Source organism: Taeniopygia guttata, chromosome 26 (genome assembly GCF_048771995.1).
Source record: "Taeniopygia guttata chromosome 26, bTaeGut7.mat, whole genome shotgun sequence".
Classification (NCBI taxonomy): domain Eukaryota; kingdom Metazoa; phylum Chordata; class Aves; order Passeriformes; family Estrildidae; genus Taeniopygia; species Taeniopygia guttata.
Window position 1 is genome coordinate 1,989,117 of NC_133051.1, and position 20,525 is coordinate 2,009,641.

General features: G+C 51.1%; 2 protein-coding genes across 2 annotated transcripts; one reads left to right on the forward strand and one right to left on the reverse strand.

Annotated features, from left to right (window-relative positions):
- Positions 1-287: 287 nt before the first annotated feature.
- APOBEC2 (apolipoprotein B mRNA editing enzyme catalytic subunit 2) lies at positions 288-16,177 on the forward strand. The gene is made up of 6 exons (XM_002186624.6): positions 288-439; positions 1,436-1,644; positions 2,564-2,702; positions 11,379-11,536; positions 14,703-15,250; positions 15,639-16,177. The coding sequence occupies exons 2-5, from the start codon at positions 1,472-1,474 to the stop codon at positions 15,241-15,243; spliced, it is 1,011 nt and encodes a 336-aa protein (XP_002186660.4). The 5' UTR covers positions 288-439; positions 1,436-1,471; the 3' UTR covers positions 15,244-15,250; positions 15,639-16,177.
- A 936-nt stretch (positions 16,178-17,113) lies between these two features.
- Positions 17,114-20,322, reverse strand: OARD1 (O-acyl-ADP-ribose deacylase 1). Its single transcript, XM_002186762.6, has 6 exons — positions 20,182-20,322; positions 19,822-19,889; positions 18,953-19,097; positions 18,786-18,844; positions 17,982-18,094; positions 17,114-17,720 (listed from the first exon to the last, which is right to left on the reverse strand). Exons 1-6 carry the CDS (start codon positions 20,255-20,257, stop codon positions 17,618-17,620), a joined length of 564 nt encoding a protein of 187 aa, XP_002186798.3. The 5' UTR covers positions 20,258-20,322; the 3' UTR covers positions 17,114-17,617.
- Positions 20,323-20,525: the final 203 nt, after the last annotated feature.

Genomic DNA, 20,525 nt, shown 5'->3' on the forward strand with positions numbered 1-20,525 from the left:
CCCAAATTCCCAGTGACTGTCCCCAAACTCCAGAAACCCAAATTCCCAGTGTTGTCCCCAAGCTCCACCATCCCAAATTCCCAGTGTTGTCCCCAAGCTCCACCATCCCAATTTCCCAGTGATTGTCCCTGAGCTCCACCACCCCAAACTCCCGGTGCTGTCCCCAAGCTCCACCACCCCAAATTCCCAGTGTTGTCCCCAAGCTCCACCACCCCAAATTCCCAACAATTGTCCCCAAGCTCCACCACCCCAAACTCCTGGTGTCTGTCCCCAGCAGGAGCTCCCAGTTTAATCTGATGCAGCCCCACGGCACCGCCCAGTTTGGGGCTGTTTGGGGCTATTTGGGTCAAACCCAGCTGCCAGCTGTGACACTTGGGGACGGCCACTCCTGGATGTCCCAGCCCTTCCCTCGGCCGGCTGCAGCGAGGCACCGTCCCAGGTAAGGCTCAGGCAGCTCCAGGGGGGCAGCTGAGAGGCAAAAAAAGGTTTTTCAACCCTCCTTCACCTCTGCAGCCCCAAAGGAATTGGGGAAAATCCAATATTTTCCCTTATTCCGTTCCTGCGGTGTGTGTGGGGGGCAGAACTCGGCAGGGCTGGGTCACATTTAAAGCAGAACTGAATTTGTCTCATTTTCAGAACTGAATTTGTCTCATTTTCAGTTGTTTCCTGCTTCTGTGGGTGCTTGGAGAGTGCCATAAATTGTCAGGTGAAGAATTGTTGGGTGAGGGGTGTTTGTTCCTTGGCAAGGTGGGAATTTGGCACTCCCAGCCACGCCGTGGTGCGGTGACAATAATGACAATTAGCTGAGCGTGCAGCAGAGTGTTAATTTGTTAATTGCGAGCTGAAATCCCAAGATGAATGCTAATGGGGGTTTCATTCCTGCATTGGAATGGAACGGGAATTTGGGGAGGATGGAAGAGCGGCAGGTTTGGAGCTCTGCAGAGGAAGATGCAGGACAGACACAGAATTTGGGATGTGTCCTGGTGTTACCCTGCATTGTGCAGGAACGTTTTTATTATTAAAGAAATTTTCCTTTGGTTTTATACAAAAGGAAGTCCGTGAACAAATTCAGAACCTCCCCCTGTGCCAAGGTGAGAGTTCTCTCTGCTGTGGGTTCCTGGCGCACTTCAAGCTGCTGGAAGGACTTTTCTGTCATAGACCTCTTTTAAAATCAAAATTAAAATAGAAATCCACGTTGGAAAACCCTGCCAACCCTCCCACCTCACCAGAACATTGCAGGGAGCTGTCAAAGAGTGGGGAAATCAGGGGGGAAAACATCCCAGACAGGAATAATCCCCATTTCAGAGAGGGTTGAACACACAAAATCCTTTCCGTCTGCCTTAGGGGCTGAAGTGGAACACGGAATTAGAGGATGGAAGCAAGGGAAAAAAAACGTCCTTTAAAAAGTGATGCTGTGATTTTGCTTTTAACTTAGAGCAGGAAAAAAGCGATTCCAAACCCCCGAGGGAGGATGTGGGTTTACACCGTGGGCTTCACCGTCCTGCCCCACGTCGGAGGATTCCTTGGCTGGTTCCTGAACAGGAAGGAAATCCCAGCGTGGTACGAGAAGCTGAAAAAACCTTCCTGGTGCCCGTCCCGCAGAGTGTTCCCCGTGGCCTGGACCATGCTGTACACGGGCATGGGGTGAGTGCTGCCGGCCCTGGCACTGCCCTGCCAGGCTCTGCCCTGGCTCTGGGGGCTCCTGGTCCTGCCTGGTGTGAGCCTGGCATGGCACAGCCTGGGGGATGGCACTGGGCATGGGCAGGAGCCACTTTGGTGGGACTGGGGAGGTTTGGGAGGAGTGAGGGACAGGGAATCGTGGAATGAAATCGTGGAATAGCCTGAGCTGCAAAGGGGATCATCCAGTGCAGCTCCTGGCCCTGCACAGACACCCCAAAATGCCATATTGGGCATCCCTGGAATCCTAAAATCCCACCCTGGGGATCCCAAAATGCCACCCTGGGCATCCCTGGGATCCCAAAATTTCCCCCTGGGCATTCCTGAAATCCCAAAATGCCACCCTGGGCATCCCTGGGATCCTAAAATCCCACCCTGGGGATCCCAAAATCCCACCCTGGGCATCCTTGAAATCCCAAAATGCCACACTGGGCATCCCTGAGATCCCAAAATCCCACCCTGGGCATCCCAAAATCCCACCCTGGGCATCCCTGGCATCCCAAAATCCCACCCTGGGGATGCCAAAATCCCACCCTGGGGATCCCAAAATCCCACCCTGGGCATCCCTGGCATCCCAAAATTTCCCTCTGGGCATCCCTGAAATCTCAAAATCCCACCCTGGGCATCCCTGGCATCCCAAAATCCCACCCTGGGCATCCCTGGGGATCTGTGGCAGCCTCGGGGCCGTGCCCATCCCTGAAGGAAGAACATTCCCTGATCTCCAGCCTAACCCTGCCCAGAGCTGTTCCCCACTCCCAGCGAGGAGCTCAGTGCCCAACGTGGATCCTGCTGGGTGCAAACCTCTGGTGGGGAAACCGCTGGTGCAGGAGGGACCCTGTTGGTGCCCAGGGTGGCAGCGGGCACTGACGGGTGTCCCTGCCCACAGCTACGCCTCCTACCTGGTGTGGAGCGACCTGGGTGGCTGCAGCAGCAAGGCCATCGTCCCCCTGGGGCTCTACGGGGCTCAGCTGCTGCTCAACTGGGCATGGCCACCCTTGTTCTTCGGTGCCCGCAACCTGAGCATGGTAATGGGGCTTCCCTGCTGGTTTTGGGGCGCTTTGGGGCTGAGCTGAGGGCAGTTATGGGGTTGGGCAAGGGGGTTTAGCCCAGCTGCAGCCGCTCCTGCCCACGGACAAGGGTATCAGCCCCCTCCAGCCTCGCCCCGCTCCGATAGCCACGCTGGGGGATCGGGGTCGCTGCCAGGGCTGCACCCCCAGTTCAGGGTCCGGGCTGGGAGATAAAGTCCTTTGTGGGGTCACACCCTGAGTGACAACAGCTCTGTGGTGTCCCTGCAGGGAGCAGCTCCCCGGGGCTTATCGGGCACAGCCAGGGCGGGGTTGGCACTGCCACACCCGGGCTGGGCCAGCGGGGACAGGGGCACAGCTGGGGATCCCTGTTCCCACCTGGATTTTGTCACCCAGGGGGTGAAAGGAGAGTTGGAGAGTTTGTTCAGTGGCCACCAGCACGAGCAGGTTGTGTCAGGTTGGCCATGGACAGGGGGTTCATCTGCAGGATTCCATCATGAGCAGAGATGAGCACATTAATTATTCATGGTGTGACACACTCAGGTGTGATCAGAGCCCAGGGAGAGTGTCCTGGGGGTTTGGGGTCTCTCCAGTGGGGTTGAGCTCACTCAAGTGGGGTTGGGGTCTCTCCAGTGGGGTTGAGGTCACTCAAGTGGGGTTGGGATCACTTCAGTTGGGTTGGGGTCTCTCCAGTTGGGTTGGGGTCTCTCCAGTGGGGTTGGGATCACTCCAGTTGGGTTGGGGGTCTCTCCAGTGGGGTTGAGGTCACTCAAGTGGGGTTGGGATCACTCCAGTTGGGTTGGGGTATCTCCAGTGGGGTTGAGGTCACTCCAGTTGGGTTGGGGTCACTCCAGTTGGGTTGGGGTCTCTCCAGTGGGGTTGAGGTCACTCAAGTGGGGTTGGGGTCTCTCCAGTGGGGTTGGGGTCACTTCAGTTGGGTTGGGGTCACTCCAGTTGGGTTGGGGTCTCTCCAGTGGGGTTGGGATCACTTCAGTTGGGGTCTCTCCAGCGGGGGTCTCTCCAGTTGGGGTCCCTCCAGTGCCAGCCCCCATCCCTGCCCCAGCTCCCCCATCCCTGCCCCAGCTCCCCCATCCCCGTGCCGGGTTCCCAGCCGGGGCTGAGCCGTGTCCCCGCGTGTCCCCGCGTGTCCCCAGGCTGTGATCGACGTGCTGTGCCTGGACGGGCTGGCCCTGGGCACGCTGTGCTCCTGGTACCGCATCAACGGGCTGGCAGCGCTGCTGCTGCTGCCCTACCTGGGCTGGCTGGCCCTGGCCACCTGCCTCACCATCCGCGTCTGGAAGGACAACCCCGAGCACAAGTCAGGAAAAAGCGAATAAAACCCCGTTTTGGTGTGGTTGGACTGTCCCCAGGTGAAGCCAGGTGTAATAATTTTGGGTGTTCATTCTGGGATTTGCATCCTCCTCCTCCTCCTCGCACTGCGGTGAGAGGTTTGCACCGTTCCTTCTGTTGTAGGGTTTTTCTCCAGCAGGTTTGGGGGCTCCAAATCTGGATTTAATGGCACCAGGTCAAATTCCAGCAGTCAAAACATCTGGAATAATTCAGGCTGGGAAGCCCTCAGCACTGCCACCATCCCCCGAGAGCAGAGCTTGGGCACACACGTGGCAAATCCCATCTCCTCTGCTGGGACCAAACCCAAATGGCCTCACCTCTGCACACTCATTTTTTTAAGAACTTACTTGATTTGGTTTTTTATTTTTTTAATTTTTTAAATTTTTTAAATTTTTAAAATTTTTTAAATTTTTTAATAAATGGATATTTTAAAAATAAATTACTTGATTTTAAAAAGAATATATATTGATTTTTTTAAGAAATTACTTGGTTTTTTAAAAGAAATTTTTGATTTTTAAAAGGAATGACTTAATTTTTTAAAGAAATTACTTGATTTTAAAAAGAATATGTATTGATTTTTTTTAAAGATATTACTTCGTTTTTTTAAAAGAAATTATTTGATTTTTAAAAGAAATCACTTATTTTTTTAAAGAACTTTTTTTTTTTTAAATGACTTGATTTTTTAAGAAAATATTTGATGATTAAAAAGAAATTTCTCCTTTTTTTTTTTGCTCTTTGTGCTATTGCTTTGTGTTCCTGTAGGCCCAAGTTTGTGCTTCAGCTCTTTATCTGCAGCAGGGACAGAGATGGGGCCCTGCCCCCTGTTTGGGGAGCACCCCACTCCTTCACACCAGTGCCTTGGAAGAAAACATTGCATTTTATTCTTTTCCCAACTACAGAGACCATGTAAAATTTGTGAGCCTGCTCCCAGTGCCTCGAAAGTTGTAATTAATTAAATAATTGGTAAAAATCCCCTGCCGTTTTTAATCAGGAAAGGTTAAAATAACAGGAATTCCAAAGGAATGGGGTGGAATCAGACTCAAGGAGTGCGTGGACTCACCCTTGTCTATCCCTTTCCCTGAAAACCCAAGCTCTGCTGTCTCCAGACAGAATTCACATAATTTTTAATTGCTAAAAGCACTAAATGTAAAGAGAAGGGCCACGTGGATCTTTCTGGCACTGTAATTTGGGCTGTAATTAACTGGGTTGTGACTGGGGCTGTAATTGGGGGTGGGGGGGCTCAGCTGGGGCTGTACCATAAATTGTATTTGCTTCGAATAAAACAAGCCATTGTTGTTTTTTGGAGAATAAATCAAGAAATCCGAGTTATTCTCGCTGGACTGGTTTGGGATGAGGCTCCTAAAAGCTCAGGGGACCAAGGGAAGGAATTTGGGAAGGCTCCAGAGGTGGATTCGTGGTTGGGAGTGCATGGCCTGGGTGGGTTTGGAACCCCAAAGGTGCCCAAATCCCTCCTTGGGGACACCCTTGGGGACATCCCCGTGACGGGCTCCTCTGTGCCACCAGCCCAGCTCCGAGGTGAGCAGGAAAATTCCTGCCCCCAGGACCCCCCAGCTCCATCCAGCTGGATTTTGGGAGATGCTGAACGTTCCTGGATCCAGCTGGGGGCTCAGCATCGCTGAGAGCAGCTGGAATTTGTAATTCCTTGGAAAATCTGGGGATTCTCTCATTTTGATCCATTATTTTTCCCCCTCCCTGGCTTGGGATTTCTTTTCCCCAGGAAAAGCTGCAGGAAAAGGCTGTGGAGCAGGAGCAGCCCCACAAAGCCCTGCCAGCAGCACTGGGGACATCAAAAACTGCTGGAAAATAAAATCCTATAACACTTCAGGGCTTTTTTTCTGTGATACCACTGCACCAAAAGGACAAATGTAAATTATTCCTCCCTCAAATGAAGGTGGGGTCTGGCTGCATGTTGGATTTGGGGGAGTTTGGGTGGATTTTGGCTCTGCCCATCCTCTCCTCAGGGAACAGGGATGAGCAGGGCCATGCAGAGAGGGCAGGAGGGATTCCAGGAGCCTTTATCTCCTCTTGGAAAGGGGAGAAAATTATTTAAATCTCATCTAAATTGATGGCTCTAGATCTGGCTCATACCTGCAACTCTTTAATAACATTTCCAATTAAATAGATGAATGCATATTTGATCAGCTTTCATAAATTGGGTCTATTTCCTCTTCCCACTTTTTTCTGCAGGCAAAAGAAAATCTGAAATTAAGATTAATAGATTTTTTTTTTTCCATGTGTGCCCTCCCCATTTTCCCAGCTGCTGGGACTGGCTGCCTTGTTCTTGTTTTCCTTCCAGTTTCTCCTCCTCCCAGCCCACCTGTAAGTACAGAAGGAGCTTTTCTTTGCCTCCTGCCTCTTCTCACAGGCAGCAAAAATAGCAAATATTCCTCCCTGTACTATCCAGAGCAACTTGAAATCAATTGGGAAAATTAAATTCAGTGAGACACCCTCCTGTATTAATATTTAAAGCATCATTTGGTGTATTTGCTGTTTAAACAGATACACTGAACCCCCTTGCATAAAAATAACTTTAATGACATTTCAAAGTCATCTGGAGGGTTTCTTGCCCAGACTGCAGCACAGCCCCAAACCAGCCTTGGTTTCACAGAATCCTGGAATTCTGGAACGGTTTGGGATAAAAGGGAACTCAAGGATCATCCCATGGCACCTCCCACTGTCACAGGCTGGTTCAAGCCCTGTCCAAGCTCATGTTTGTCCAGCCCCAACCCCAGATTCTCCTTTGGAATGGGAAAATCATTTTCCCCTTTCCTTTCCTTTCCTTTCCTTTCCTTTCCTTTCCTTTCCTTTCCTTTCCTTTCCTTTCCTTTCCTTTCCTTTCCTTTCCTTTCCTTTCCTTTCCTTTCCTTTCCTTTCCTTTCCTTTCCTTTCCTTTCCTTTCCTTTCCTTTCCTTTCCTTTCCTTTCCTTTCCTTTCCTTTCCTTTCCTTTCCTTTCCTTTCCTTTCCTTTCCTTTCCTTTCCTTTCCCCTTTTTTTTTCTTTCACCTTTTTTTCCTTTCCCCTTTCTTTCTTTTTCCTTTCCCCTTTCTTTCTTTCTTTTCCCCTTTCTTTCTTGTTCCTTTCCCCTTTCTTTTTTGTTCCTTTCCCCTTTCTTTCTTTCTTTTCCCCTTTCTTTCTTTCTTTTCCCCTTTCTTTCTTTTTCCTTTCTCCTTTCTTTTTTGTTCCTTTCCCCTTTCTTTCTTTTTCCTTTCCCCTTTCTTTCTTTTTCCTTTCCCCTTTCTTTTTTTTCCTTTCCCCTTTCATTTTCCTTTCCCCTTTCTTTTTCCTTTTCTCTTTCTTTTTCCTTTTCTCTTTCTTTTTCCTTTTCTCTTTCTTTTTCCTTTCCCCTTTCTTTTTCCTTTCCCTTTCTTTTTCCTTTCCCCTTTCATTTTCCTTTTCCCTTTCTTTTTCCTCCCCTTTCCTTTCCCCTCTCCCCTCTCCCCTCTCCCCCAGCTGTCCCAGCACTCTGCTGCATCTCTCCCCACTTTGCTGCTGCCTGGAGCCGTCTCAAAGCTCCCACCGCTGTGCCAGCCAGGCTTTGTCACCTCCGTGCAGGTGGCACAGCCGCTCTGCCAGGCCCTGCCACTGCAGGACACAAATTCCTGTGCTTGGAGCTCTCTTCCCACCAGAGCTGCTCGCAGGAGCTGCAGGGAGCTGTCATTAACTCCCAGTTGGGATTTAATTAATTGGGGAGGCAGCAGCGCCTGCCAAGGCTGCTCATGTGCCAGGCTGGGAATGGGGAGCCAGGAAGGCTCTGGATGGAGGGTGGGGCAGTGCCCAGGTGAGGGCATCTCCCACCTGGGGCTCAGCACAGCTGGAGCATCTTTCAGCAGCATTTGGGCACTGCCCAGGTCAGTCCCGTGGGTTTCCAGCCCTCCTTGGAACCTTTCTGGTCCTGAGGCAGGAGGAGAAGGTCAGGTGAGAACCCCAAAGGAAGGAAGGGAGGAAGAGAAGCTGTCGGTGTTTATTTATTTATTTGTCCCGTAGTTACAGCTGCAAAAAGCAGGAGGGGGCTGGCTGCCAATGTCTCCAGGGAGACATTTGTTAGTGCCACCAGCTGTCCCCTCGGCGTGGAGGGCACGGCCGAGCCGTGACTCACCCGGCCTGGCTCCGATTTCACTCTCCCATCTATCCAAAATGTTCCTCCAGCCCCACAATGCCATCAAAGCTCCTTTATTTTTTTTTTTTTATTTTTTTTTTTGGCAGGTGTGGGTGATGGGGAAAGGGAACAGCCAGGTGAGGGACAGCAGTGACCTGAGGGGACACGGGGACACGGGGCTGCAGAGATCCCTGGCAGGGGATAAAAGCCATGGGAGCGCTCAGAGGTGCCTCTAAAGCTGCTGAAGAAGCTGCTCTGGACTTGGATGGATGCAGGATCCTCAATATCCAAAATTCCAGCAGAGCCTGGAAGCTTCTCCCAGCACAGGCTGTCCCCTAGGAGCTGGGGAAGGGTTTGGAGAATTCCTGAGGGAGCTGGGAAGGGTTTGGAGAGCCCTGAGGGATCTGGGAAGGGTTTGGAGAGTCCTGAGGGAATTGGGAAGGGTTTGGGGAGCCCTGAGGGAGCTGGGAAGGGTTTGGGGAGCCCTGAGGGAGCTGGGAAGGGTTTGGAGAGCCCTGAGGGAGCTGGGAAGGGTTTGGAGAATTCCTGAGGGAGCTGGGAAGGGTTTGGGGAGCCCTGAGGGAGCTGGGAAGGGTTTGAGGAGTCCTGAGGGAGCTGGGAAGGGTTTGGAGAATTCCTGAGGGAGCTGGGAAGGGTTTGGGGAGCCCTGAGGGAGCTGGGAAGGGTTTGGGGAGCCCTGAGGGAGTTGGGAAGGGGCTCAGCCTGGAGCAAAGGAGGCTCAGGGGGAATTTCTGGCTCTGCACAACTCCCTGACAGGAGGGGACAGCCGGGGGGGATTTGGGATCTCATCCCAGGGAACAGGGACAGGAGGAGAGGGAACGGCCTCAGGCTGTGCTGGGGAGGCTCAGGTTGGACACCAGCAGGAATTTCCTCATGGGAAGGGCTGGAAGGGGCTGCCAGGGGGGTTTGGAGTGCCCATCCCTGGAGGTGGCACCTGGAGGTGGCACTGAGTGCTCCGGGTGGGGGTCGGGCACAGCCTGACTCGATGATCCCGGGGGGATTTTCCAACCTCAGTGATCCTGGGATTTTATGAACAAATTCCGAGGAAACTGGATAAAATATGAAATGGGTGGGGACAGGGACAGGTGGAGAGGAACCTCAACACAAACTCTGGCCGGCAGGTGCACAATTTGGGGTCCCCTGAGTGCTGCTGGGGACACATTTGGGGTCACCAGCAGCCAGCAGAGCCCTCACCCAGCCCGGCTCCAACGCAGCAGCTCCGTGGTGCCCTTTTATATTTTTGGCTGCAGTGGGGGGAGGATCATGGCTGTCCCAAGCACTGCCCTAGAAGGAGCTGGGGAGCAGCTGGGAAAGGCTGAGGAGAGGGGGAGCCTCGGTGCCACATTCCCCAGATTAGATTAGAGCTCAGCCCTCGGAGGGGCCAGGCTAAAGCTGCAGCAAAACTGGCACCCCAGCCATGAAGAGCTTCCAAAAATAAAGCAGAGTGGGTCAGAGGGATTGGAGAGGGGCTGAGATGCTGCTTGAAAATATCAGGATTAGGAGGAAATGAGCTGTCAGTCATCGGGAGAGGATTCCCACCCTAAAAGCAGCCCCTGAAATGTCAGAGGTGACAGCAATTGGACAGGGGAGGTGGAATTTGAGCGTTGTCACCACACAGGAGGCAAAACACCACCCCTGCCCTGCAGGAAAGTATTTTAGGCTTAAAAATAAATAAAATCCTGCGCCGTGGAAGATATATGTTCCATGGATAGGATGTCTTGAAATTTGTCAAATCCTCGGTTGGGCTGTCACCACTGCCAGCTCTGTCACCTAAACAACACCACCTAAACAACAACTCATCAAAGGGGTGCTCTGTCCCCAAAACCTGCACCCACGGTGGCACTGGGGAACAGCTCCAAAGGATTTCCAGCCCAGCAAAGGAAGGGTGATGACAAGGGGGCTGGGAAGAGCAGCCAGAATTAATTATCTGTGATAATTTGTTATTAATTTTCTCTGATAATAAACGACCTGGCTGATGGTGTGGATTTATTTCACTTTGTGATGGTGCAGCCTCCTCCCAAGGCTCTGAAGAGCTGAATTTAACAGGATCACAAAGGCTGACTTGGCTTCAAAGCAGATATTCCCACTGATGTGATTTTTATGGAATACCTCTTCTCCTCCTCAAACTAAGAGCAGGTTTTTCCGCTAATACTGACTGAATACTCCATCAAATACAGCTGAATATTCCATATTTACTCAAAGTTTGCTGCTGGTGTGTTCTGAGCTAAGTGCAGAGCCCACATTGGTTTCTAGTGTGCTTTGATTCCAAAATCCTGCACAGCCACACTTTTCCCACTTCCTTTGCCCCATGGCATGGCCAGGATTGATCCCTGGGAAAACCTCACCCAGGTTTTTAATTAAACTCAGCTCAGGCAGGATTGATACAAACTGTAAATGATTGAAATTAGTGAGATGCTGGGATAGTTTCATATAACCCTGAGGGGAACAAAAAAGAGAGGGAACAACCCCTCCAGCCCAGATCTATCCCAGTGCACTGGGAACTTCTGGAACACTCAGGGAACGGGGAGGAAAATGCAGAACAATGGGAGAAGCAGCACTGCTGCCCACTGGGAATTCCAGCTGGACTTTCAAACATCAGGGAGAAGGTTCTGGATGGGATCTACAGCTCAAATGAGGAGATTTCCCCCTCAGAGTCCTGAACAAGCAGGGTGGGAGGAACTACAGGATGCTGCAGGTGATCCAGGAAGCCAAACCCACCAAAACCAGAGATTTTCCAGCAAAACAGCCACGACCCCTTCTCCTCTTGCCTGAGCCAGGCCAGGCTGAGCTGGTCCTTCAAGGTCAGCCGTGGAATCCACTGGCAGAGGAGGGAGAGGCTGTGAGAGCAGGGGGTGCCCCGTGCCAGCCCAGGAGAAATGCACACTCGAGCTCCCAGGATTTTCCATCAGGGAAAATGATGGGCTCATCCCGCCCACTGAGAAGTTGTCACTTGGTTTGAAATTAAAAAGGGAGCAAAAGGGGCTGCTGAAAGGAGTTGGAGAGAGCAGGGGAAGGAGGTGACACCTGAGAGCCCTGGGTCACCCAACCCTGTCCAGCCCCTGCCGCCGCCGCCGCTTTGTTCCATATTTAGTTCCTGACAACTGTGCCTGGGGCAGGAACTCCCAGCTCTGTTTTCCCTCCTCCCTCGGCTCCCAGAGCTCTCAGAAATTGCTCTTTCTCTCTCCCAGTGGCCACAGCTCGGTCCCAGTGTCCTGGGGAAGATGGCAGAGAAGCAGGAGGAACCCAGCAATGCCCAGAACGGGGAACCCGACAACGCCGAGGAGGGCGAGGGGAAGAAGAAGAAGGTGAAGAGGGAGGACCTGCCACCCTTTGAGATTGTGACAGGGTAAGAGATTGGGATTTAAATATGAAATTGGGGGAGTTCAGTGAGCTCTGTCCCAGCTTTTAGGTCAGGCAACACAAGCAGCACCTCCTGCCAGTGCGTTTCTGAAGAGTCTGAAATGGTTTGGATTTGTTGTGGGGTTTTGTTCTAAGTTTTGCTGACTTTTAGAGGATGGACTCCCAGCAGGCAGGCACAGAAATGCACTTGTTTTATAGGAACTGTTTCTGCAGTGCTGGTTCCCTCCCAGCCCCGCTGATGGGATGGGGATGGAGGTGTTGGCTTTGATGAGAGCTGGGTATTGATTTCTTGCTGTGATCAATGGCTCTTGTCTGAGAGTTTCTCCACCTGTGGATCAGGAAAAACACCCCTGCTATGGCTGATTGGCTTGATGGGCCTGAGGGACAGATTTTTCAAGAGACCTAAAGGTTCACATTTTCAAGAGCTCCACAGCCACAGCTGGAACCTGACTTTCATAAAGAAACCAAAAAGCCCAACTTGCAGAAAGGCTCCAAAACAAGAGGCAGTTTTGAAGGCAGCAGGGCAGCAGGGAGCCCGGACTTTGGAAAAGCAAGATATCACTGAGAGCTGAACTCTCAGCCATAATTGACAGCTGCAAGTAGGAAAAGCCCTGAGTGTCTGCTCCCTCCAAATGCTCCCTGGAGGAGCAGCAGGATGAGTCCTTCTCCCCTCATATTTCCCTTATCAGTCCCAGCAAATAAATCAATCCCTGGGATTCTTCCAGCTCCTTAAAACTAAAGCTCAAGCCTCCAAAATATCCCCTGGAATCCTTCTGCCTGTGCCATGGGCTCTGCAGGTGAAATTTGGCTGCCTGTTCCGACCAGGATGAGCGAGGCAGGACAGCACCCCTGCCACAAATCTGGGTTCCATTCCTGCTCAGGGGAGGAAAAATCTCAATTCTCTTCTCAAAATGTGACTGCTGTGAAAAAAAATCCCTTCTTGGGGTGGTCTCTGCCACACATAATCACATAAATAAATGATTAGTAGTGGGTTTTATGGAAAGAACATCAATCAATGGAGCTAAGGCGCCAAAAATTGTGGCTATAAACCACTGGGCCAAGTCCTGAACACTTAAGACATGTCCTAAAATTAATTTTAATGAGGAAATTGGGTTTTCTAGCCTTGGAGGACTCAGTTAGAAATGCTGAGGGACTGAGCAGGATGTCCAAGCCTCCCTGCTCAGCCCAAGGCCCTGGGCTAACCATGGCTGGAAAACTTCATTAGCACCATCCTGCAATTAAATCCTTTCTTGGAATGCCACGGCTGCTCCAGGATTTGACAGGATTTTCCACCCTGCAAAGGGGAGAGTGAGGAAGTGAAGCAGAAATCCTAAAGGACCCCCAGAGAGGCACAGAAAGCCCAGGGATGTTTTAGTTTCATTTGAAGGAGGACACCAGGAGATCGGGCCAGGCCTTGACCTGGGATCACCACGAGGGTTTTGAAAATCATTTACAAATTCCCAGGCAGGCAAGGCAGTCATGGGAGTGATGAGGAAACACAAGTGCAGCCAGGGAGGAAGCACTTAAACCCAATTAATGTTGCATTTCATCTTCAGCCCTTGGATTAGGGGCATCTCAGGACTCCCAGCCAAATTCTCACTCTGCTGCTTACAGCTCCAGGAGGAGTCTTCCAGGAACCATTGGCAAGCCAAATACTCTTTTTAAGAATATTATCCCTTTTTTTTTTTTTTTTTTTTTAAATCTGGGAGCATTTCCTGCCACATTTATTTCCACTTTCCCCAGGTGTAAATGAGGAATAATTCCTTGTTAGCCTTTTAGATAATGCACATTTTTATTTCCTCATTAGATGTTTTCCTTCTCTCCTGTGTGACAGTGCCAGGGTCACACTGGGTAGATGCTCTTTGCTCCAGCCCACCTGATTTCAGCAACTTCAATCCCAAATTGAAGATTCTGTCTCAAATTACAATTTTTTTTTTTTTTGGTCTAAATATGATTTATCACTTTGCTACGCAGGGAAAACGGATACATTAGGTTGGAATATTTAGAAATCCCTAAAAAATGTCATTTAATGATGCTTTTTTCAGGGGAGGTTTCAATTTTGACCTTTCCTATCCTCAGGTAAACTGTGCCACCCCAACCTGGTGTCAGAGCAGGGGTTTATATTGAGAATATGAAGGAATCCAATGCCTTTGAACAGTTTTTAAATTATTTCCATAAACATTTGCACTCTCCACAACCCCCTGACAGGAGGTTGGAGCCAGGTGGGGACCAGCCTCTTCTCCCAGACAACAGGATGAGGGGAAATGGCCTCAAATTGTGCCAGGGGAGAACATCAGGAGGAATTTCTTCACAACAAGAGCTGCCAGGCATTGGAATGGGCTCTGAGTGTTGTTTCTATTCCTTATTGGAATGTTATTAATGGACCTAATGCAGATTCCAAAGTGCTGGGAGCAGAATGGAGGTGAACATCCCAGCTAAGCCCAGGCACACGCCGAGATAAGCAATAAAATCCATCAGGAAGGGCTGGCTAAATGCAGCTCCCAGTCAATCCAGCCTGAGTCAATCCATCCTGGAGCAGGCTGCTGCTGCTTCAGCTGTTCCATGAAAACCCAGAGCCAACCTCGTCACTGTTGTCAGCCCTTTGCTGTCAGAGTTAAATCAGGGATGAAATTCCCTGTGCCTCTGATGTATTTAAAAACCTGATGTTATTGTGAAACCACTCATTGCAGACACCGCCCTGGAATGGGCGTCTCACGTCTGCCCTTCAAAAAATCATTCATTAAAGAATCCTTAGCCAAAGAAGCACCCATTATTCAGGATACCAAGCAGGAAATGTGCTATTCTTGGAACCACGTGCATTTTTTCCCACTTTTCCATCCCTTTCCCTTCCCATCTCCAGAGCCATCCCATGAGATGTTCCACCACGAGGTGATCTTGGAGTCACACAAGGGAAGATGTGGACAATAAATTAAAAGAGTAGGTGAAATTTATCAGTAGGGACTCAAGCAGGAAATTCACATTTTCACAGCAAAGTTGGATTTGATCCTGGATATTTTACAACCTAAACCTTGGAACACAGAAATCAATGATTTGTCCACAGGATTTGGGTCATGGGTAGAGGTGACCCAAAAGTGTGACCCTTAGCTAAATCTGCCTCTGAGCCTCCTCTCTGCTCTGCTCTGCTCTCCCAGGGAACGCCTGCCAGCCATCTTCTTCAAATTCCAGTTCAGGAACGTGGAGTACAGCTCGGGCAGGAACAAAACCTTCCTGTGCTACGTGGTGGAGACGCAGGGCAAGGAGCCGGTGACCAGCCGGGGTTACCTGGAGGACGAGCACGCGGCCGCCCACGCCGAGATGGCTTTCTTCAACACCATCCTGCCCACGTGCCAGGCTGGTGCCCGCCACGACGTCACCTGGTACGTGTCCTCCAGCCCCTGCGTCACCTGCGCCCAGAGGATCTGCGAGGCCCTGCGCAAGAACAAGGGGCTGCGCCTCACCATCATGGTGGGCAGGCTCTTCATGTGGGAAGAGCCCGAGATGCAGGCGGCCCTCCGGAGCATGAAGGAGGCCGGCTGCAAGCTGAGGATTATGAAGCCTCAAGACTTTGAGTATGTCTGGAAGAACTTTGTGGAGCAGGAGGAAGGGGAGGAGGCCAAGTCCTTTGTGCCCTGGGAGGATATTCAGGAGAACTTCCAGTACTATGAGGAGAAGCTGGCGGAGATCTTGCACTGAGGCTCAGGTGAGCGAGGGGGTCACTCGTTAACTCCCCTCTCTTTAATTTGTGTTCCAATTTCTCTTACTGCCAGCTGAATATTGCTAATAATCCCAGGCAGTGGGTTTCCCCTCCCAGGGGCTCCCCCACAGCACATTCCCAAGGGATTTAGTGCTTTTCTGTCTTCTCCTCCAGGAATAAAGAATAAAAAAGTTCCAGGGCCACCAGAATACCTCCCTGTTCCCCTCAGGGATGATGTTCAGGACAACAGGGAGAGGAATGGAGATTGAAGGGGATTTAACTCACACCCCAAAGTCTAAAAAACACCAATAAAGGAAATACCGGTGGTTGCAGAATTCCCTCTTCCTTTTCAGTCACCTCTGAGTCTCTAGGACGTCTCTTTTTCCCTCCCCAGGATCAGAAAGGATCCATGAAGAGATGTGACAGACCTGGACCCCTGGGACAGTCCTGCTTCCCAAAGCTTTGATTCCAGCAGGATGGAGAACCAGCCTCTGGGAGACAAGGCCCTGTGGGACTCCAAACACACACACACACACACAACAGACCTCTGGTGTTTGGGATTTTTTGGGTGTTTTTTGTTCCTCCCCCTCCCTGCCCCAACCAAACCCATGCTGTGGTGAAAGGGATGGTAATGATCCACAGGCAGGCTGTGGGATCATATTCTGGGAATATTTCATGGGAAGAGACCTTAGAACAAAGCTGCTGGTTAGATAAATGCATTAGAAAGGGGAAAAGAAAGGGATTTAAGGTGAAAAAGAAGTTTTCTCCCTCTGTTCTCCTCAATAGTCAAGAGCTGTGATTAAATTTAGGGGCAACAGCTCTCTTCCAAATCATGATGGAGCCCAAGAACTTGATATCAAACAATGTTGTCTGGGATATAAACCTGGGAAAAGCAGAGTGAAATAAAATGGGAAGCCACTGCAAAAGCCAAAACACTGTTTATTCCTTCTTCTCTACTTGCAAGAAGTCCTAAATTGAACCTGACAAGTCTGAGTTTGAGGACATCCCGGGACAGCCACACAGGGAATATTTTGTAGCTGGGAAGGGAGAACTAAATGCCAAAAAAATTTCCAGAGTACACACAAGTGTTGGAGAGCAGGATTATTTTCCATGTAAAACAAAGCTCACGGGGATGCCATGAGTAAGGAACCAGAACAAAAACCCAGACATAAATAAGGGGAAAGACTGAATCCATGAGCAGCCTCAGTGCCTGTTCTGGAACAGCTCATTGCACCAAATTCCTCTTTGTTATTTTTCCCAGCTACAAACAGGTCTACAAAATATGGGCAAGGAACAAGGAGAGTAAGGATAGGGAGATCTTAAAGACAAACGGGATTGGCAGCAGCAGCAGAACTGAGTAACCCAGTCCCTTCCCAAGGAATTCAACTGGGAACCATGTCATGTTACAACATTCCCAACTCTTATGTTCCATTTTTATATTTCAACACACCTGGCACTTTTCTGGGCATTGAGAATGACAGAAATCCAAAAGATTTGTTATTGTGGGAGGGTTTACAAAGTAAACATGAAGGGAAAGTGTGTGTCAGTTCCTCAGTGCTGGAACAAACTCTTCCAAATCAGAAGTTTTCCATGGATCTCAGGAAGCAGGGGCGGTATTGATTTGCTTTTGTTTTTGGTGACAAACACCAACTTTTGTGTAACACCTGAACTACAAATGCAACAAAGAATGAAATGTGAAAATCCCACCTTCAGCTCCATCCTGTGAGTTTTTAGAGCACATCAGCCTGTTTGGATCCTCACCAAACAGACCTCTGCAGACTAAATTATAGAGCTGCTGAATAAAACACACCCACCAGGTGTATTTACTCCCCTGCAGCAATCCCAGCCTGTCCCCAGAACAGCCACAGGTACAATGCAACAGCAGGGCACTGTTTATTTCACATCACAGCATGATCCTGAGTGAGCACGATCTCAGCAAACCAAATTTGTGACCGGAAGGGAGAAATGAAACCGTTCCAGCTGTGAGAACAGGTGAGTGACCCCGGTGCCAGGCAGGGCATCGCAAAGAGAACAAAGCAGAGGTGCCAGCGCTGCCCGGGGCAGCTCATCAGCAGCAAGCCAAAGAGAAACCCACGAGGCAGCGGCTCCGTTCGCTGTGCAGAGCCCCAGTGACACCTGGTGGCTGCAGGGACGCGCTGGGAGCTCCCCAGGGTTTTCACAGCGCCGCTGCCTCCTGCTAATTAACAGCTCAAATTAACTTCTCCGGAGCTTGTTGCTGCTGGAAGCCCCTGTCACTGTCCCACGAGTGAGTGACACACGAATGCAGAACGTGCTCCACACACAGTTCCCCCCTCCTTGTCAGTTCACAGGTTCTGATCCCAAAATTGGGTGAAGTGGGGATCTTTGTTCTGCTCACAGGCTGTAAACTGTGATCTTGATGTCCGTGTTCGCAAACACCTCCTCAAGGATGGCTGACACCTTTTCCCACTGCAGGCCGTCCAGTCCACATCCAATCCTGGAAGATAAAGCACCAAAAGAGCTTTGTTGGGCCTTGTGTCGTGCTTGAGGTGGCCCTGCCACAGCTCCCCATAAACCCACAGGACGTGGGGAGAGCAAGGAAATAAATGCACAGGGAAATGCAAATTACATTTTTGAACAGAGGAGCTGGATAGAGGTGGGTGCTTGAATTCTTATTTCACAGCAGGGGATCATCCCCCAGACATCCTTCTAGAAATTCAACACCCAAGCACTGGCAGCCAGCTCCTGAGCCCCTCACCTGGGCATGGAGATGTCGGTGACTCCGTTGTTCAGGCAGTGAGCTTTCATGGCTTCCAAGCTCTTCTGCATGCTCTCATACGTGGGCTTGTGAGAAACCTTCTGCTTTGTAATCTGCAGAAAAACAGAAAAGCTCAGCTGGGCCTTGGGCATGACCCCTGCAAACGTCTGTGTGTTATAAATGCTGGCACAAAACACACGTTCCCTGATACCCCAAAACTCCACACCCACAGTTGCCTCTGTGGAAGGGCCTGAGCAAAGAACATTTCACAGCTTAAAACACCCAAATTTAGCAGCCAGTTCTGTCCATGTAAAGTTGAAATGCAGATGCATTTGGCTGCTCCTCACAGGCAATGGTTACGGACACATCTCTTAGTGAGAGGAACATTCCAGAAACTCCCTTCCAGTGCCCCAAGGGAGCCAACAAGACACAGACTATTTATTTTCAAGGGTCTGGAGTGACAGGACAAGAGGAATGGCTTCACATTGCCAGTGGGCAGGGTTAGATGGGATATTGGGAAGGAGTTGTTCCCTGTGAGGGTGGTAAAGCCCTGGCACAGGCTGCCCACAGCAGTTCTGGCTGTCTCATCCCTGAGGTGTCCAAGCCCAGGCTGGACAGGCTTGGAGCACCCAGGGATAAAGGAAGGTGTCCCTGCTCAGGATGAGATTTAAGATCCCTTCCCACCCCAACCATTCTGTGATTCCCTGATTCCATGAACATGACCAAAACCCCCAAGCTATCAATGCCTGATATGTGACACACTATAGCTCCAGGGAGGTGTCCCAATGCCACCCCAGCCCTTACCAGGTAGTAAATGTACCGCTCATCCCTCTGCAGAACCGCCACCTCCCCTGTCTTCTTCTCTAAAGCACAAAAATCAAGTTTTTTTCAGAACAGCCAAACTTCATAACCATAAGCAGCTCCAACACTCTCCCTGCTGGAAATCAGGAGCTCCTTCAGGCCTCACTCACTTTGATCCAGGAGCTCCTGGACGCCTCCAAACTTCTTCTTGAAGAGCACGGCGATGCCGGCGCCCATGCGGCAATCCTCGCTGATGCAGTGAGCCAGGGCGTCCGTGCTCGGGCACGAGAACAGGTCCCCCTTCACACACCTGATCTGCAGGGCAGGGGCAGCAAAACCTCCTCAGAGGGCACACAGGGCTCTGCTGAGCAGGGACTGGGCAGTAAGAGGGGCAGGGTTTGAGTATGCTGTGCAGGGTGGAAGTGTTTGAGCTGGCACGGGCTACAAACCCAAAGGAGGGAATTACAAACCCCACATGTGGAATTGCAAACCCCACAGGCAGAACTACAAACAAAATTCACGGCATTACAACCCCAACTCAGAGAATAACAAACCCAATATAGAGAATTACAAACCCACTACAGAGGATTGCAAACCCACAACAGAGGATTGCAAACCCACAACAGAGGATTGCAAACCCACAACAGAGGATTGCAAACCCCATACACGGAATTACAAACCCACTACACCTTCTCAACAAGACCGTTTATAAAGCATCACGGTGCCAGCTCAGCAGGTAATCTTACAAAATCAAAGCTTAAAAGGGTAATTATGTGACAGGGAGCACAGCTGGATTAGTGAAACCCCTCCAGCAGCACCAGTCTCGAGGTGCTCAGGCAGGCAGGTGAGCTCTGTGCTGCTGCACAGCATCTACCCCACTCATATTACACACAAAAAGCACATTGAATTCAGCACTGGCAGCCACTTTTGCTTTCAAAAGCTGCAGGATGCAGCCAGTGCCGTGCTGTCAGGACTGTAATGAGGGGATGGCCTCTTTGAACAGACAATAATAATCCCATGTAACCCATTTCCTACGCACTCTCTCCTCCTGATCCTTGGAGAAGTGGGTGGCCATGGTAACGTGGGGTATGGAGAAGGCTCCTGCGGCTGGAAAGATGAGAGAAAAACAATTATTAGGAACCTCAAGCTAGGCAGTAAGAGTGTGCTAGAGGGAGCAAGGCTGAGCCTAACTGATCTGTGACAGCGGGACAACCATGACACCCCTGAACACCCCCGGTCCTGCTGCGCCTACAGGTCTGGCCCGGGAGGAGGCCCCGGCCGTGGGTCACCGCAGCATGAGCACCCCCAGGCTGCCGCCCTCCTTTTCATCACCATTATCACCCTCCTTCTCCTCCTCCTCCTTCCCCTCCCATCCCTCAGGGCCACTCGGTCGCCGCACCCGCGGGGCGCACAGCGATCAACCGGGCCGGGCCCACGGCCTGCGCCACGCCGAGCCTGCCCAGCGCCGCCCACATCGCTCCGGCCGAGCCTCAGGGGCGGCCCCGCCTCGCGGCCGCACCGCGCCGCCTCCGCCGGCACGGCGGCTCCGCCTCAGGGCCACATTGGTGATACTCCCTCAGCCTCGGCGGCTCCGCCTCAGGGCCACAGTGGTGATTCTCCCTCAGCCTCGGCGGCTCCGCCCCAGGGCAGCTTTGGCGGTACCGCGTCAGCCTCAGCGGCTCCGCCTCACGGGCGAAATGGCGGATCGTCCTCAGCCCACACGGCGGTATCGCCTCACACTAC

Coding starts and splice junctions, on each gene's coding strand:
- APOBEC2 (XM_002186624.6), top strand. CDS start 1,472: ATGTGGGTTTACACCGTGGGCTTCACCGTCCTGCCCCACGTCGGAGGA. Junction 1,645..2,563: donor ATGCTGTACACGGGCATGGG/GTGAGTGCTGCC, acceptor CCCTGCCCACAG/CTACGCCTCCTACCTGGTGT. Junction 11,537..14,702: donor CCCTTTGAGATTGTGACAGG/GTAAGAGATTGG, acceptor CTGCTCTCCCAG/GGAACGCCTGCCAGCCATCT.
- OARD1 (XM_002186762.6), bottom strand. CDS start 20,257: ATGTGGGCGGCGCTGGGCAGGCTCGGCGTGGCGCAGGCCGTGGGCCCG. Junction 19,890..20,181: donor GATCGCTGTGCGCCCCGCGG/GTGCGGCGACCG, acceptor TCATCTTTCCAG/CCGCAGGAGCCTTCTCCATA. Junction 17,721..17,981: donor ACCGACATCTCCATGCCCAG/GTGAGGGGCTCA, acceptor TTTATCTTCCAG/GATTGGATGTGGACTGGACG.